This window comes from Cicer arietinum, chromosome 6 (genome assembly GCF_000331145.2).
Source record: "Cicer arietinum cultivar CDC Frontier isolate Library 1 chromosome 6, Cicar.CDCFrontier_v2.0, whole genome shotgun sequence".
NCBI classification, from domain to species: domain Eukaryota; kingdom Viridiplantae; phylum Streptophyta; class Magnoliopsida; order Fabales; family Fabaceae; genus Cicer; species Cicer arietinum.
Window position 1 is genome coordinate 11,660,541 of NC_021165.2, and position 17,404 is coordinate 11,677,944.

The window sequence follows — 17,404 nt, forward strand, 5'->3', positions numbered from 1 at the left end:
ACTATCATTGATTGATAGACTTGATATGAATATACAATTAATTTAAAAGATTCAAAAGTATCATGAAAAAAATTTGTCGGTTCACCTGTTTGCTTTTAATATACATATATTGACGGAAGCGAATCGAACCTAAACTTTGATCTCATACACACTATAAAATTTATTTGTTTAATTTTTATCATCATCAATTTTATCTCTTTGTTGTTCAAGATTATTCAAGATGTCTCATGTACTACTAAATATGATTACCTTTTATAGTCGGTATCAAAACATTAATTTGTCTGATTATGAGTGTGAATCTTCTTTCACTAGACTTAATACAAATGATATTAATAAATAGTTTTATTTTACTATTACATTACATTATTTAAATCATAATTATTTTTTAAATAATAAATTTGTATTTAATTTAATTTTATGAATGAATCGGATGAATATCTCTAATTACTACTACTATTATTCTGTTTTTTTGTCAAGCAATTACCAGAATTTCTAATGAAACCATTTTTTTTATAATTAAGATGAATAGAAATGATAATTTGAAATAGACAAAAAAAGAAAGAAATGATAATTTGAAATGAAAGGGATTATCCCTTTTAAGTGCCAAAAGTTTATAGCAGAATGTAGTGGCATGATTATGATTATATTTTGCCATAATCATTCGTACTTGTCTTTGAGTATTGAGTAAATTAGTTTTTTTTTGCTCTGCTGTTTTCCACTTCAATTGTTCACTTTCTCTATTATTATTGTTATTATTAGTCGACATGACACTTCATCCCTTCCTCAAGCTTTTCAAGCTTAATATCAAAGCCTTGTGTTAGTAATTTATTTTTTGAAAAAACCTATTCCGCTTGGTCGAAAAAATAAATAATATTTCTTTAGAGTGTATTTAAATAAAATAATTTAAAAAATTAAAATTTTTAAATAATTTAAATACTTTAATTATATTTATTTTATTTATAACTTTTTTCTTTGATTAAACAATTACTTATTTTAAATTGAGTTATTTTTTTTATAAATTTCAAATATTTTGGGAAAAAAATAAAAATTAAATTTAGATCAAAACTAAAATTTTGGAAAAATTGAAGGATTGTCTTGAAAATTTTTAGGGATCTATTTTTAAAATTATTTGGACTAATATATAAAATTTAAAATATATATGGTCAAAATTGTAAATTTAAAAAATATTTAATTTTTATATATCGAATAAAACTTTTATATATATATATATTTGATAAATTAATAAAAATAATTATGAATGTAATTTTGATGGGATGAAATCGAAAAGAAATGAAATGAAAAGAATAATTTGAGTAGATTTGAACACAGCTGAACACACACTCCGAATATAAAATAAGTTTGGTTTGTCTCTGCCTTTCTTCTCTCTATTCGCCTCTCTCTATCGCTTCTAGCTGTATGTAGAACTACAACAACATATATTCCAAACCTCTCTCTTTCCTTTTCTCCCTTCTTCATTACCCTATTTATTTTCATCCACCCCTTCTTCTTCTTCTTCTTCTTCTTCTTCATATATATACTTATCTCCACTCATTACATTAATCTTCTTCACTCTGTAAAACCATGGGATTCTCTCAAATGGCTTCTCTCTTGTTGTGCTTTACCCTTTTTCTTTTAGCTTCTGCCTCTTCCAGAAATTTGCCTATTATACCCTTTGATGAAGGCTACACACCTTTGTTTGGTGATAATAACGTTTTCGTTCATACAGATGGCAAATCGGTTCATCTTTCACTCGATGAAAGAACAGGTTTTTATTTATTTTTTTCCTTCTATTTATTTATGGTTTTTAAAATTTATACTGGGTTATCTTATTTTTTTATTGTGATGGTGATTTTGTGGTTAAAGTATCAATTTTTTTTATTTTTCTATTTCTGGGTTGTTTTTTTTTTTTGCAGGTTCTGGATTTGTGTCTCATGATCTTTACCTTCATGGCTATTTCAGTGCTTCCATTAAGTTACCTGCTGACTACACTGCTGGAGTTGTGGTTGCTTTTTATGTGAGTGGTTGTCTCAAATTGTTCCTTAAAATAAAATTATATTTTTGTTTTCCTTTTTTTTTTAATAAAAAAATCAGTTTATGAAGTTTATCTTGATATATTGATTTTTTCCATTTTTGTAGATTTTCTAAGTTGTAAACTTGTAAGGATATAATCTGAAAAGGTCTAAGGGTTTTTAATATTCAGGTGTTGAAACTTGAAAGCATGCATGTGAATATTTTTTTTTTAAATAATAATAAATCTGATAATTTTCAATTTCATTTTCCCTCAATCACATGCTCACTGATGTTGACCAAAATTTAGGATATTATACAATTTTTTAAACAAAATTTAATTTAGTCTGAACCAGAAACGTCACTGTTTTCAATCTTTGTGTTTTACAAAAAAAACTTTAAAAAAATCCATTAAAGGAAAAGGAATAATGTTTCATTATATATATTTTGTATCTGCAGATGTCAAATGGTGACATGTATGAGAAGAACCATGATGAAATAGACTTTGAGTTTTTGGGAAACATTAGAGGCAAAGACTGGAGGATTCAGACTAATGTTTATGGCAATGGAAGTACCAGCATTGGCAGAGAAGAAAGATATGGTCTCTGGTTTGATCCTGCTGAGGATTTTCATCAGTACAGTATTCTCTGGACAGATTCTCTTATTATGTAAGCCTCTTTCTCTCTCAACCTCCTACATACCATATTTGGCTTTCCTTTAGATTTTTACACACCATGGAGTATACCTGCATCTTCTTAATTATACACTAATTTTTTCATCATTCCACTATTGCCTCACATGCAATAATGATTCTTGTTTATGTTTATAAGTATTAAGTTAATCTAATGGCTGTGTTTTGTTCAAAGATTTCTATGATTTTCTTTTTCTTTCCTAAATTGAATATAGATTCCCTGCTGTCAAGAGATTGACCACACATTCGATTTAATATTTTATTTGCATCTTTTGCTTGAAATTAGACGTGTGAAGTTTGGTGGTGTGAATTCACTTACAACGTGAATGTGTGATTAGTTGACAGTAGTGAATCCATATCGGACCTGCAAGCAGGGGCATACATGCCCCTTAGTAATATGGATTTGGATTCTGCGCATCAAAATCGTGTGACATTATGATTAATCTTGACTGTCTGATCTCAAATCAGCTGTGTAGACTATTTAAAGTTGAATTGGTGAAGGTGTAATGTGAGCCGACCAATCTCAAATAAGTGGTCGAGAAAAATTAATTCGTGTAAATTTGCGTATTTTTTATTGCAGTGAATCCAAATCCTAATAATATCCGGGAGATACAAGCAATTTATTTTTCCTGGGAAACCATGTTAAAATTACTATCTTTTTACTATAATACAATTGTTCACATGTTTTCGCCTTGTGCAGATTTTATGTGGATAATATTCCTATTCGTGAAGTTACGCGAACAGAATCTATGGGAGGAGACTTCCCCGCCAAGCCTATGACTCTCTATGCTACAATATGGGATGCATCCGATTGGGCTACCAATGGTGGAAAATACAGAGTAAATTACAAATATGCACCATATATTGCTAAGTTCTCCGACCTTGTCCTACATGGGTGTGCGGTCGATCCAATCGAGCATGTTGCCAAGTGTGACACTGCTTCAGATTCCAAATCCGTTCCTTCTGGTGTTACACCAGTACAAAGAATCAAAATGGAGAACTTCAGGAAGAAGCACATGACATACTCTTATTGTTACGACAAAATCAGATACAAAGCCCCTCCATCCGAGTGTGCAATCAATCCTCAAGAAGCCGAAAGGCTTAGAAAATTCGACCCTGTTACGTTTGGTAGTGGTCGTCATCGTCATGGAAAACGACACCATCACAACCGAGGAAGCCAGGCAGAAGCTGTTTCATTCTAAGAAGGTTCCATACGAAGATTATTATCATCGCTGATTCGGTTATCGATTACCTGGGTTATTTTTTCTTTTCCTTTCTTTGTGATGTATAGAGAGAAAGGAGCACAGAATTCATGAATATGATAGTTTTGATATGGTTCCTTTTGGTGGGGGGTATGTATATAGTTCATACCTTTAGGTTCCCAGGTATTTTTGTTATTCATGTCTTGCACTTTACAAATTAAATCTGTTGATTCCTGTATTTATATTTAGACCATACCTCAGGCTCAGGGTTTCAATAAATTATTATTTTAGCTTGAGTTATTTTATGTAGTTAGGTATGACTTATTTCTTTTGAATTGATTAAATTGTTTTATTCTTTTGGTCATTATATGCATACCTGTCTAGTAGATATAATATTCACTCAACTTAAAATGTTTTTATTCTTTTGTCCATAATATAATTAATATACATGCTTTGTCTGGTAGATGGTAGTTTATATGGTCATTTATATTTGTCAGCTACTGGACATTACATTCATTTTATGTTATATCTTAAATGGAATCCAAAGGGCTTCTTTCTGTAGGTCAGTGCAGTGGGCTTCCAAGTATTGACCAAAGTTTGTACTATGTCTTTATTTTCATTTTTTTTCCCTCATGTTTTGTTTATCTTGTGTATGATTTTTTGATTGAATTTGGATTTGAACTGGTAGTTGAGATTTCTATGGACACAACATTATTAGGGGTGGTTAATTGTTTCTGACCTAACACCATGTGTCTTAGTTGTAAAGTGAACCTAATTTCATTTTATTTTATTTTATTCTAATGTTTTTCATACATTTTACAGTATTTAGCAAATTTCCCTTCCACCTCTGAAATTATCTTGTTATCACATCAGTTTTTAATGATGTAATTTAGAAATTGTTCCAAACTTCTGAAATTTTTGAAATTTCACACTTTTGTTTGAGTTGTGAGGAAATAAGTGAGAGGGGGAATAATAGAAAATTTAATGATTTTTAGTTGTTTGTTACGAAAAAAGATGACAAATAATTATTGAACAGGACGCTTCTATAATAGAAAATGTAATGATTTTTAGTATTCTTTTTGTAATCTTCTTCGCTTAATTAGGATGATACTCTTTCTAGTCTTGCCTTAAATATAAGTAATTTTTAGTAAATAATTATATTTAAAGTAATTCTGGATCATAATTAACCACTAATCCATTATAAGTGATTTTTTTTTAATCAAAATAATTTCTGAAAAAAAATTATTGAGAGGTCGTATCCCCTGTTAGTGACTCTTATGAATAGCATAAAGAAAACACTAGTTGTAAAAAAAACTAGTATTTTTCATCTGATCAAGACTCACATTACATTGGTGGAACACCCTTCAATATTTTTATTTTTTTTTAACTTGAGATAAAAAAAATGAGTTTTTTAATTAGCACTAATCATCCCACTTGCATGCAAACCCCATGTGTCTCTTATTTTGACACAAATACACATTATACAATTAAAATAGGTAAATTTTTATAATAAAAGGAATATAAACGTTAGCAGAAAACGACATCCATGAATTGAGATTCTGAACCGACCATTTTAGCTCTGACTTGGGTGGATAATTTTCTAAAATGATGAATCTAATATTTAAAATTCATATTTTTGGCTTCGATTTTACATATACTCTTTATATGAAGCATAACTCTGACACAACTTAAGCATTGTCTATTGATATTTTATACAAAATTTTCACGAGCACATTTTTTTAAGGAGCCAATATTATTATTTTTAACAATAGATATCAAGAAAAGGTGATAAAAAAATAAAATCAAAATTCTATGTTTGCCTTTATGAATTAAAAAAATGTTGTTTCAGTTTAGCATGTGATTATATAGCTTAAAAAGTAAACATTTTTCAGTAAAAAAATTTAAAAGTCCCATGTCAGATATATATGACATGAAAATATGTTTATAAATTAATTTTGTAAAGATTATACTCAGTCCAACACAAAATTTTAAGAAGACAAAATTTGAAAAAATTGAAAGCCAATGAATTTGTCTAGAACATGGAGTACTCAACAAGTGGTAGTTTGAATTTAAACGGTTGCACTCAATCTAGCTGACCATTAGTTCTTTTGTTTGCCAACCAGGTTTGAACTGGAAGTATCAATAGTCAACCCTTTGTCATTGAAATCTTTATGGTCACAAATAATGGAGTATTTATTTTCCCCTTTCGGCTGCTACTTTACTTCCAACTACGTCCAGCTTCAAAGTTCAAATGCTTACAATGTAGTCTCTTATAAACTGAAAAGATTCCCATATACTCAAAAAACTTCTCGTGAACCTTACTACTAATCAAACAAATTTCATTCTAGAACAATCACATTCATAGCTTAATTTTCTACCAAAAATACATTAATGTAAACTATATCTTTTGTTAAGGATCATCCTGTTTACTTTTATACTTATTTTTATAATTATGGTATAGAATAAATATCCACCGCCGTTTAGATATTTGTCGGAGAATCTTTTAGTCACACAAATTCTCTTCATATACAAAAAAGTCTTAATTACTTGCTTTAGTGTCCGAATTAGAGATATCAATGGATATTCACATGTATAAATAGTAGATATTTTTAATGGTGGAACTTTAAAAATATTTATGAAATTGAATTTGGTTTAGTGATTAACATTGCTATTTTTTAGGAAGAAAAATGCTATTCAAAATTTTTGATTTTTTTTAGAACTTTAATTTATTCTTGTTCAAGAAAATATAAATGAATTGTAAAAATATCAATTTCAAATGTCGAACTCGTGGCATGGTTCTCTTTCAAAATATTATTTAGTTATTACGACGAAGTGTAATTTTTTCACATATATTATATAGTATTATATACTCTCTCTAATCTCGAATGTAAACAAAAAAATATATATCATATTTTATAGTCATAACTAAAATTTGACTAATTTAATGTTAAAATTTACATAATACCATTTAATTAACGTAGATTCTCTTTTTTAATAACTCATATATCATATTTTATAGTCATAACTAAAATTTGACTAATTTAATGTTAAAATTTACATAATACCATTTAATTAATGTAGATTCTCTTTTTTAATAACTCATTTTATTCTTATGGTACAAGTTCTCATGTAGGATAATAACGATATTGCAAATGACTTTTTTCTTCTTCATTATTTTGGAAAATATAAGTAAACCCAACTATTTTTCTTAAAGAGTATAATATTTTTATTTTATTTTATATAAGATCAGAAGAAATATATATTAAATATTGAAGATTTAGGACGGGCTGCAGTCCTCTCTGGTCCGCGAGAAAATCTATCATGGGTCATCCTCTACTTGTTGCCAAGTAGGGTCGGCCCAACACATTATAATGCATAAAACAAAATTACGAAACATGACATTTTCAACGTTAATAAATAAATTATTAATATTTATTTAAAATTTATCTTGTGCACTTTTTTTTATGCAAAATCATTTATCAAATTATTGTAATTGATTTCCTTTAACAATGTTTTTTAATTGATAATAAAACTAATCCATTTAATCTTTCTTGTAACATAGTTGACAACATAATTTCAAAAGGCTTATTTATGCTAAAGCGATAGTTACATGAATTGTTAATATTATTCTATAAGCAATATACGCATTTGGAAAAGAATCTATTTTTTTTTTATTTATAATTAAGTATATCAATTGGTGTGTCATTTTCTACTTGTATTATCTCTCTTAAAATTCTAAGTTTTACAAGTAAATCTAATACATTAATGTCTAGTTTGTTTTTATCTTTTAAAGAATGTTTAAGTTTAATGCAATATTATTTTAATTTTTCATTATCCAAATGATTTTAAATTTTCTATATTAAATAGAAAACAAAAAATATCTACATACAATTTAAATTGTTTAAATCTACCCTAAAATGAAGTAATTGATATAGGGAAAATCAATATCTTTAATATGTTGCTTTTTAGTGAAAATTAATACCTTTAATATGATTTCAACTGGACACTATTCTCTTCATCATAAATAGTTGTATTATTAATTTATTATATGATTTTAATTGACTACAATCAACACAAATATCAATTCAAATAATAATTATGTCAAAAATTGGAAATCAAATTTTTTAATAATGATTATGTTTAAAATTGAAAATTAATTTTTTGTTAAATGCCTTCTTTTATTTATGTGTATAGTTGTTAGAAGTTTAAAGAATTTTTATAATATATTATCAGTCATTTGTATTGTATAAAAATTAAAATAATTTTTTTTTTTGGAGAACTAAAGCAAGACTTTTAAGCACCTCTCCCTTGGACCCGCTCTTTCATCCAATCATATAAAAATTATATGCATCCACTAAATGGATATATATCAAATTTTTAATATGTGTATTAGAATATCCACAAATATTGTCTTTTAAATAAAGAAAATCATTTATATGAAAAAATCATTAAATTTTTTTCGATTATGTAGAAGTTTTCCTCCTCTTTATCAATACAAAAAATTAGTAACTCATAAAAATATTAAAACATTAGCACACAATCAAAATGTATCACCAAAATTCATTATAAAAAGTATTTAAACATTAACTCAAACAAAATTTAGTAATTTTATTAATTTACTAATGGATACATATATCCATATCATTACACCCTTTTCATATTCTATAATTAACGAGTAGTCGAAATATCTATTAAACTACTTAGTCTCGAGTTCGTCATAGATTTTATTTTATTTATTTTATCCCATAGGTATCCATTAAGCTACATGTCTTGAGTCCATCATATATTTTATCAGTAAATACTTGCAAATACCAATTTTTTTTATCATCTCTAATCTGAATCCTTTAGGAGAAATTATGTTTTCCTCCCTTCGTTCTTAGAATCCAAATCAAATACATTTTATTTAAAATATTTTCTCTCCTCTTCCCCATTTACCTTCATCTAAATATAGCGAAATGAGGGCAAAAATGTCATTTTCTTGCATTTGTATGAGGGCAAAAATATCATTTCTTTGGGGTCATATATGGCCCATCTTCAATATTTGATTCTAATGGTTTATTTTAGAAATTTTTTACCTTATACCCCTACATTTAACATTTACCCCCACAAATGCAAGAAAATAACATCTTTACCCTCATCTATCTTTTGGAGTGTAACTTCTTTATTGAAAAACTTGAAAAAAAAATTCTGGAGCGTAACTTTTTTACCGGAAAACTTAGAAAAAGATTTCCGAAATGTAACTTTTTTACTGGAAAACTTAAAAAAAGTTTTATGAGTGTAACTTCTTTATCGAAAAACTTGAAAAAAGTTTTTCGAAATATATGTTATGCACCAGAAAACTTAAAAAAAAAGTTTCCAATAAAATTGAAAAAAATTAACAAATTTTATAATTTATATGAATGAAAAAATATTAATTTCTTACATTTGTGGAGGTAAAGGTTAAATGTGGGAGGTATAAAATATAGTTTTCCTCAAATAAACCATCAGAATCGAATATTGAAGATGGCCCATAAGCCCCAAGACTGTCCATGGACCATTACAACATGTTCAGCCCAATGTGGTCACGAATTTTTTATAACAATTGGAAAAGGTGTTCAATATATATATATATATATATATAAAGCATTCGAAATATGTCACTTTGACAAGTGCCTGTATGGATTAAGAAATATAATTGTTTGTGTCAAAAAAATAAATATTATTAATTTTATAAAAGAAATATAATTTATTTTATTTGTCGCACAATAAATATTATTTTTGTTTATTTTACATCTAAAGAAATGATATAAAAAAAGAGAATAATAATATATAAAACCAGAATACTAAGACATTATAGTTGATTGTTTTGACGATCTTAGAGTTTAAGGGCGTTTTTAAATGTTTGAATTAAGGATCATGTTAGTTAAGTAGTTGTATATTGTTTTAAGTAACTATCTTTTTATTCCATTTGTTGCTATTTATTAACAGTAATATTTATGTATTTGATCTAACTCTTTATATTTATATTATAAGTAAAAGTGTTAAATATATTTAATATAAAATTAGATACATGTATAAATAAGTGATGCAAATAATAAAATACTCAGTGTTTGAGAATAAAATACAATCAAAATTATTATTTTAAGATGATTAAAACTATTCACACATACATTAACCATGCAAAAATTAAGGGGCATTAATACCATAAAAATGAGACTCAATTTGTCCATTTAAAAAATAGGATTATAGGAGATCAAAATCTTCAAATTACTAAAGAGCAGTTAAATTTAAATGAAATAATGTACAAGAGATTGTTTAGTTTGTGAAAATATTTTATGTTTTTATTTCTTTAAAAATGTTTTCATTTTCAAAATTTCAAGATTTGGTAAATGCATTTATTTTAACTTTTTGTTTTAATTTTTTAAAAATAACTAACATGCATTTTATTTGACTAACTTTTAACTATCATTTCATAAATTACTTTCTAAATAAAATTATTTAAAATGCATTTTATTTGACCAATTTTCAATAAATTAAAAAATTTATTAGTAAAAAATATAATAACAACTATCACATATATACAATTTAATTGTATTGTTTGATCATAAATATAATAACCATATATAAAAGTAAAAGTAGTGCGATAAATATAATAAAATGTGAGATAAATAAGACAATCTTCACCTAGTGTAAAATATCAAGATTATCAAATAGAATTCACAAAGCTAAAACAAAGTTATGGCTTGTCCAAAAATATCAAATTGCAGTATAAAGCGTACAAGTTCTTATAATCAAAATAAGTTGTTTGGTAGTAATAATTTTTTATTAGCATATAGCATTTTTTAACATATTATTCTTTATAGTTTAAAGATTAACAACGTTCGACAAGATGTCATATTTTCAAAAAAGCAACACATAGCGTTTACAAAGAGCTTCAAATTTTAAAAGGACGTAATTTAAATCTTGAAGAATTGTAAAATAATTGTTGTCACATTTATTATTTTTTAATTTATCGCTTCTTTCATTTTTAAAAACTCAATTTATTAATATTTGGTTTTTACTTTTTTCTTGGTGGTTGTACCGCCCGTCTTAAACTTAAAAAATTCAAACATTTCTCTTTTCCATAATTTATTAGAGAGAGATAATTTATATATTATAAATTAAGGATTTGCTATAAGCACCCCCTGCAATTTGATTTTTTAAATAAAAAATCATAAAACCTATTTGAAGCAAGCGAGATGAAGAGCGTGGGTGTGGAGCAAAGAGAAAGACATGTCAGAGGTTGATTTTGAAGAAGAGCGACGCCTCTTTATCCCCAACCTCCTTTCCCTTGAAGAATGCAAGGAGTTGGAATTCATCCACAAGTGTAGCAGCACTGTTGGTTACAGACCCAATGTCTTCTCTACCACTCTCTCTCATCTCATTGCCACCAATTCTTCTCATTTCATCTTTCCTTTTATTCCCATCCGAGGTACGTCACCTGCCTTCGCTACCCCTTTTTCAACATCTTTCTTTTCCATAATCCCTGCTCTTATTATTTCTTTATTTTATTTTATTACAGAAAGGTTGAAAGACCGACTAGAAGACTTTTTCAATTGTCAGTTTCAACTCTTTATTGAATTCACCGGTTTAATCAGGTTAGTTAGTATCCTCACTTCAATACTTATTTGTTCGCATAAGTACCATTTAGGAGGGGATATTATAGAAACAACTTGACTTTAGCTTATACATAAGTGCTTATGATAAGTACTTATGTTATAAGTGCTTAATCGGTTAATTAAGTTGTTTTTCTAAATATAATCTTTGTCTGATGATGCTATACATCCTATATTATGACTTGCGTATAAGTTTGTTATTTCCATGAGCTCTCTAAGATAGCTTATCAAAACGGCTTATTACTTTTATAAAAACAGTTGATTGCATTTTATCTTTTGCTATAGAAATAGCTTATACATAAGTGTTTATGTTATAAAATTAAGCTTTTTATCCAAATAGAACTCTTGCCTAATTACGCTATACATCATATGTTATGTTATATTATGAATCAGCTGGAGCAGAGGAGCAAGCATTGGATGGCATAGTGATGATAATAGGCCTTACCTCAAACAACGTCACTTTTCAGTCAGTGTTTTGTTATTCAATTCAACCCTTTTTTGGATATTGAATATGCTCTCTTGCCGACACTCAACTTTTGTCTCCTTTCTGGTACATATCATCGAAGGTAGTATGTTATTTAAATACATATGGAAAGGATTTCAATGGTGGACTCTTTCACTTCAAAGATGGGGAACCGGCAACAATTATGCCTGCTGTTGGAGTGAGTTTTCCCAAATCATTTTACCCTTTTTTTCAATATAACTTAATCTGTTGTTGGCATTCCTATGAATGCAGACTATGTTCTGTAAATTTCAATAGTGAGTTACTATATGATATGTTCATTTATAATTCGAATTTGGATAGGAATAGTTCTTTACTGTTTTTATCTCTTTAAACTTGAGAATGATTGATTTTCTAATTTATTTTCTTCCTCAGGATGTTGTGATGTATACAGCTGACAACCGTAACATTCATTCTGTTGATGAGGTATGAGTCAAAATGTCAAATGCAACCCTTCATTTCTTGTACATATCATCAGCATTACCATTTTTCACATTGTAAATTGGACTCAAATCTTCTTTGTCTACTCACTAACTCCTGTGTTATTAACCCAAAATATCATTATTTTTTCAATTTCAAAGTTCTGGCATGATTCAGCTTTTTATACTCTCACCATTTCTCTCATCTGTCAACTTTAGCCACAAGTTGATCTTGATTAATTTGAAGCACAAATTCCGATATAGACACCTAACACAACACAGACACGTTGACACTGCTATTTTAAAAAAATATAGGACAACGACACCAATACATATATCATTATTTATTTATTATAATTAAAAGATAATAAATAAATAATATGAACATTATCTATAAAAGATCTAACTTGAGCAATTTATTTCATTACAAAAAGATTCTAAAACAAAATATGATAGTTTTTTTCACCTTCATTCATCCATCTACTATACCGAAAATCTAAAAATGATGCAATCAAATTTAATATCTTCAACCCTTTAATGATCATCTTTACTTCAACACATCTTTAACCCTAATAGAAGTGTCTTGAGAAGTGTTCAAGGAGTGTCTAAAATGTGTCGAAGCAAAGAAAAAAAGGTATTTTTGTAAGACACTAGTCTGGATAGTCTATATGTGTCGGATACCGACGCGTATCGGACACTACGATTCGCCTAATCTCAGAGGTCTCCATGCTTCATAATTTATTGTCACTCCAATAACCTGATGTAACGAGTTATCTATTTACTAATGAAAAACCTTAACCGTAAACAGTACAACTATGATTATCAATGAATTGTTTTTATCTTTCTCCTGACATGGATATGTATGTAGATCAGTAGATGACTTTTTCCGCAAGAAATTGAAAGGATATAGAAGTATCCTATTATGTTTTTCATCACTGTCAGTGCAGCTATATATGGTTCTTATTCAAGAAATATTTAAGCATCAAAGTTGTGGTTGGCACTGTTTGCTTAGTTATGTTGTCTCTGACCCAATTCTTAGATAATGAAAAACATACTTTGGTGATTCGGTCATTGCAAATCTGAGTTGATACTATCAAGCAGAGAACACTCCTGTTGTACAGTATAGGTCATCTTTTTTATTTATTTATTTTTTTAATAATATTTTTTTAATGAAAAACGAAATAAAATTACGAAATCAAACGAGGTAGACAAATAGTCCTTACATCATTGGCAAGAATAATGCTTAAATCAAGAAGCGAAAAATCCACTACAACAACCCACTCAAAAGATTGAGCATAGTGACCCTTATTAGCTAATTAATCTATATATCGATTGTCCTACCTATAGACATGAATAACTGATGTTCTCCAATGTGAATACCGGAGAAGATAAATAACCTCTTGGAGGAGAAGTTGGATATGCATATTTGTGGATTATCCTGCCTGAATCATATTAACCACATCGACAGAGTCTAATTAAAAAATAGCTGAAGTAAAATTTAGTTGTTGCGCAAACTTGATGCGGAACCTTAAAAGACCAAACTTTAGCCCACACCGCATAACAAGAACCAATTCTCTTATAGAAACCATAACAATTTTACCATGTTCATTATTAACAAGTCCACCACCACATGTAGAACTACCAGAAAAAACTCTGAAGGAACCATCCACATTTACTTTGAGCTAACCTTGGAGTTTGTGGCAAGCCACAACTACTTTCTGATTAGCCGAGGACTGTTCAGGTTTTTGCAGAAGAAGAACTTCATCAATGGATTGCGCCTAATTGAGAATCTAGAAAAATAAAGTTTTTCACAAGGAAGATCGAAAAAACACTAGGCTATTACGATCCTTCCAAATATCGTACACAACCACACCGAAGAAAGAACTCCAATAAGATTGAACCTGACCAATATAATTGGTAGACAAATTTCAATCTAACAAATTATACAAACCAAAACTAAAAAACTTACTCCAGCGATCCGGTTTAATCAGATCATTACAAAAATTCTTAAATTCATCAGTCTTGTAACAATATAGGTCAATTTTTAACATCTATATTTTACTATTATTTGGTGTGCTTGACATGATCAGAGTATGCAGAACAATATCATTGGAGCCTTTCTTTCCGTTCTCATAGCATGTTACTTTCAAGGCATCTTATTGTATTACCAAATACCAAAACTTCAATGTTCCGTTTTTTTTGTAATGAGAAATCAATTTGTGTCGATAAAGAATATATGATGAACATTGAACCATTTAGGCCACCTTTGATTATTAGCAAATAGGAAATGATAAAAATTTCATATAGTGCTGTTTGTTTATTACTTTGAAGTTACCACTTTTTAGAGTATAGCAGCATTAACCATTGCCATCTTTTCTCAGAACCTCTCCAAACATGTTAAGTTTGTTATACAATAAATCACCATCTTGATTCTTAAAAGGTTGAGTCATGTAAATTTAATCATCAAACGATGATATCCATGTATGGATCATACATGGATATGTATGTTTGACTCTGAAGTATTGAATTCATGTATATACAATATTTGGAGGACTATATCCTTTTCCTTTTGAATGTGATGGTAAAAAATAAACAGCAAAGAAGGAATGGGTGAAATAGAAAGGAGTGAAAAGAGTAAATAGACTGCAGTTATATACATTTACTTTTTAGGTTATTAAAAATTTTAGGTGCAATTACAACCTCATGTTTTTTACAAAATTATTTTACATTTTTAATAGTAAAAAATGGCTTCAAAAGATATGGTCATCTTAAATCTTTCCGATATGAATTTACCTTTGGACAGATAACAGATGGAGAAAGACTGACACTTGCTTTATGGTTCAGTCGTGATGGTTCCCATGATGAAGATACGAAGCTTGTTTCCCTTCTTTCACAACACCTATTACATAACAACATGGCTGGTTCATGCTTACCTTTGCCTGCATCCAGTAACATGTATTGGTTTTCTCAGGACCAAGCTTCCAATGACCAGTTTGGTTTTAATATTTGTTGGGCCAGACTGCATGTTCTCGGATACAACATATATATTTCTCAGGAAAGTAGCGGTGACTCTGATGTCTCCGAATTAATGGTAAAGCCAGTGCAGTTGGTGAGAGGAAGCGAATTGCTAGACCTGGAATTTGTCAATATTTTGCATGCGCTTCAGGTATTTTAAAGAATCCTATGTAAGTTATATTTTCAGTTAATTCTTAGAGATTAAGTGTGTGGTATGGAACTTGTACATTGAAAGCTTATGAGAAAGTGGGACTGGCTAGAATTGTAGTTTTTCCAATGAGTACTATCCTGTCTCATGGTTTGTCTAGTTTTTTTTTTTCTTTTTTCTTTTCGGGGGTTGATAAAATGATAAATTCATTAATATGAAAACAAAGAGTAGTAGATTTAATTACTAAGAGGCATAGATGTGCAGAACAGTCAGGCCATCCACCCATATGTGGGAATTCTTGCAATTTAATGTATGAATTATGGAGCATGCTTTCTAGTTGGGTTATTCATAAAATAATCATTATCCAATCAGCAATCGAACCAAAACTCAAATTAACTGAAACACTTTTTTTCTCCACTGGGTTGGACCAGTTTTTAGCACCAATCCAATCCGAAAAAACTTCTGTTTTCCCCACTTGATTGGTTCATATACAAAGATCTCTGCTACTGCTCTGACTCATGTTCTTCGCTGCAGGTTGTCCAATTTTATAGTTGGAAAGGATCTGCCTTGCAGACCAACATGTCATCAAATATAGATTCCAAGGTAGTAAAACTGTTGGGTGCGCAAAGAGAGAAAATCAGTGCTCTAAATTCTGTACTTTTGAATGATGTTGAATTCGCCTCCAGAGTTTTCTGTGAAAGATCTTCCAATTTGGAAGAAAATGGTTCCATTTACTTTAACTGGACAGGAATGGTGGCTGCTATTGCTGCTTGGGAAGATTATGTATTGAAGTTAAACAAGCAAATTCATTTACAGTTTCCTCACTGGAAAATGCACAAATCTTTATATAATGTACAACTGAGTGAGCAGTATCCATGATCAGCAAGCAAATTCATTTTCGAAGGACTGCTTTGACAGCATTACTCAAGTCATTGTGTTTTGGGTGAGTTTTAAGACAATGCTGCTTGAAGAAGAGATGAGGAGTGCAACTCAATGTATACCATGTTGGATCCAAAAACTTAAACTGTGACAAGTAGTATACTGTGAACTCTAATTTTCACTTCTAAACTAATGCTAGGAATTATAATTTGGGGGAAGAACACAAGAGTATGATGGATAAGGGATTCTGGTTAGGGGCGAAGGCAGACTTTGAAGTTTGCAGGGACAGATCCTTTTCCTTGGAAAAATGTACAAAAATCCTTTAAATTGTTACTTAGATGGAAATTTAGATTTTGTTCTGGTGAAGAGAGAAAACAAAGTGCTTGATAGATTATGAGTTAGGTGCATGTTGTTACATACAAAAGTCTTTGCTCTAGTTCTCAATGGGCATAGTATTAGTAAAGCTGTGGAACTTTCTTTTTAATGAACAATGTTAGTATATTAATAAATTTTGAGGGTGAGGATTGAACTTAAATCTTTCTCGTCACTTCGGTCCTTAGTTCTTTCACTTCAGTGCCTATTTCTTTCATTAATCATTATAACCACAAAACCAACCTTATAATAAATCTGTGCGGTGCAATGCAGGAGACGTAATTTAAAAATTGTAAAGATAATAAAAAAATTGACATTCTTAAAAATTAAATTTATAAGAAGTAGTGAAAATATATTAGTGATAATATAACAATTATCAATATTTTTTCAGTGTTTAAAAACTACCAAAGAACAATATATTTTTTCACTGTTCATTGTTTTGTCTTTGAAATGAGTGTTATTTCTGTATTATTTAACACTTTAAAATATTTATTCTCATATCTAGCTAACCTCCATTTAAATTATTTTCTTATCC

At 28.9% G+C, this 17,404-nt stretch overlaps 2 protein-coding genes across 2 annotated transcripts; both read left to right on the forward strand.

Annotated features, from left to right (window-relative positions):
* Nucleotides 1-1,333: 1,333 nt before the first annotated feature.
* On the forward strand, nucleotides 1,334-4,196 carry LOC101514050 (probable xyloglucan endotransglucosylase/hydrolase protein 28). Its single transcript, XM_004504528.4, has 4 exons — nucleotides 1,334-1,765; nucleotides 1,914-2,014; nucleotides 2,467-2,675; nucleotides 3,399-4,196. The coding sequence occupies exons 1-4, from the start codon at nucleotides 1,582-1,584 to the stop codon at nucleotides 3,898-3,900; spliced, it is 996 nt and encodes a 331-aa protein (XP_004504585.1). The 5' UTR covers nucleotides 1,334-1,581; the 3' UTR covers nucleotides 3,901-4,196.
* A 6,879-nt stretch (nucleotides 4,197-11,075) lies between these two features.
* LOC101514379 (uncharacterized) lies at nucleotides 11,076-16,876 on the forward strand. The gene is made up of 7 exons (XM_004504529.4): nucleotides 11,076-11,350; nucleotides 11,441-11,516; nucleotides 11,928-12,000; nucleotides 12,101-12,196; nucleotides 12,412-12,462; nucleotides 15,259-15,621; nucleotides 16,153-16,876. Exons 1-7 carry the CDS (start codon nucleotides 11,152-11,154, stop codon nucleotides 16,495-16,497), a joined length of 1,203 nt encoding a protein of 400 aa, XP_004504586.1. The 5' UTR covers nucleotides 11,076-11,151; the 3' UTR covers nucleotides 16,498-16,876.
* Nucleotides 16,877-17,404: the final 528 nt, after the last annotated feature.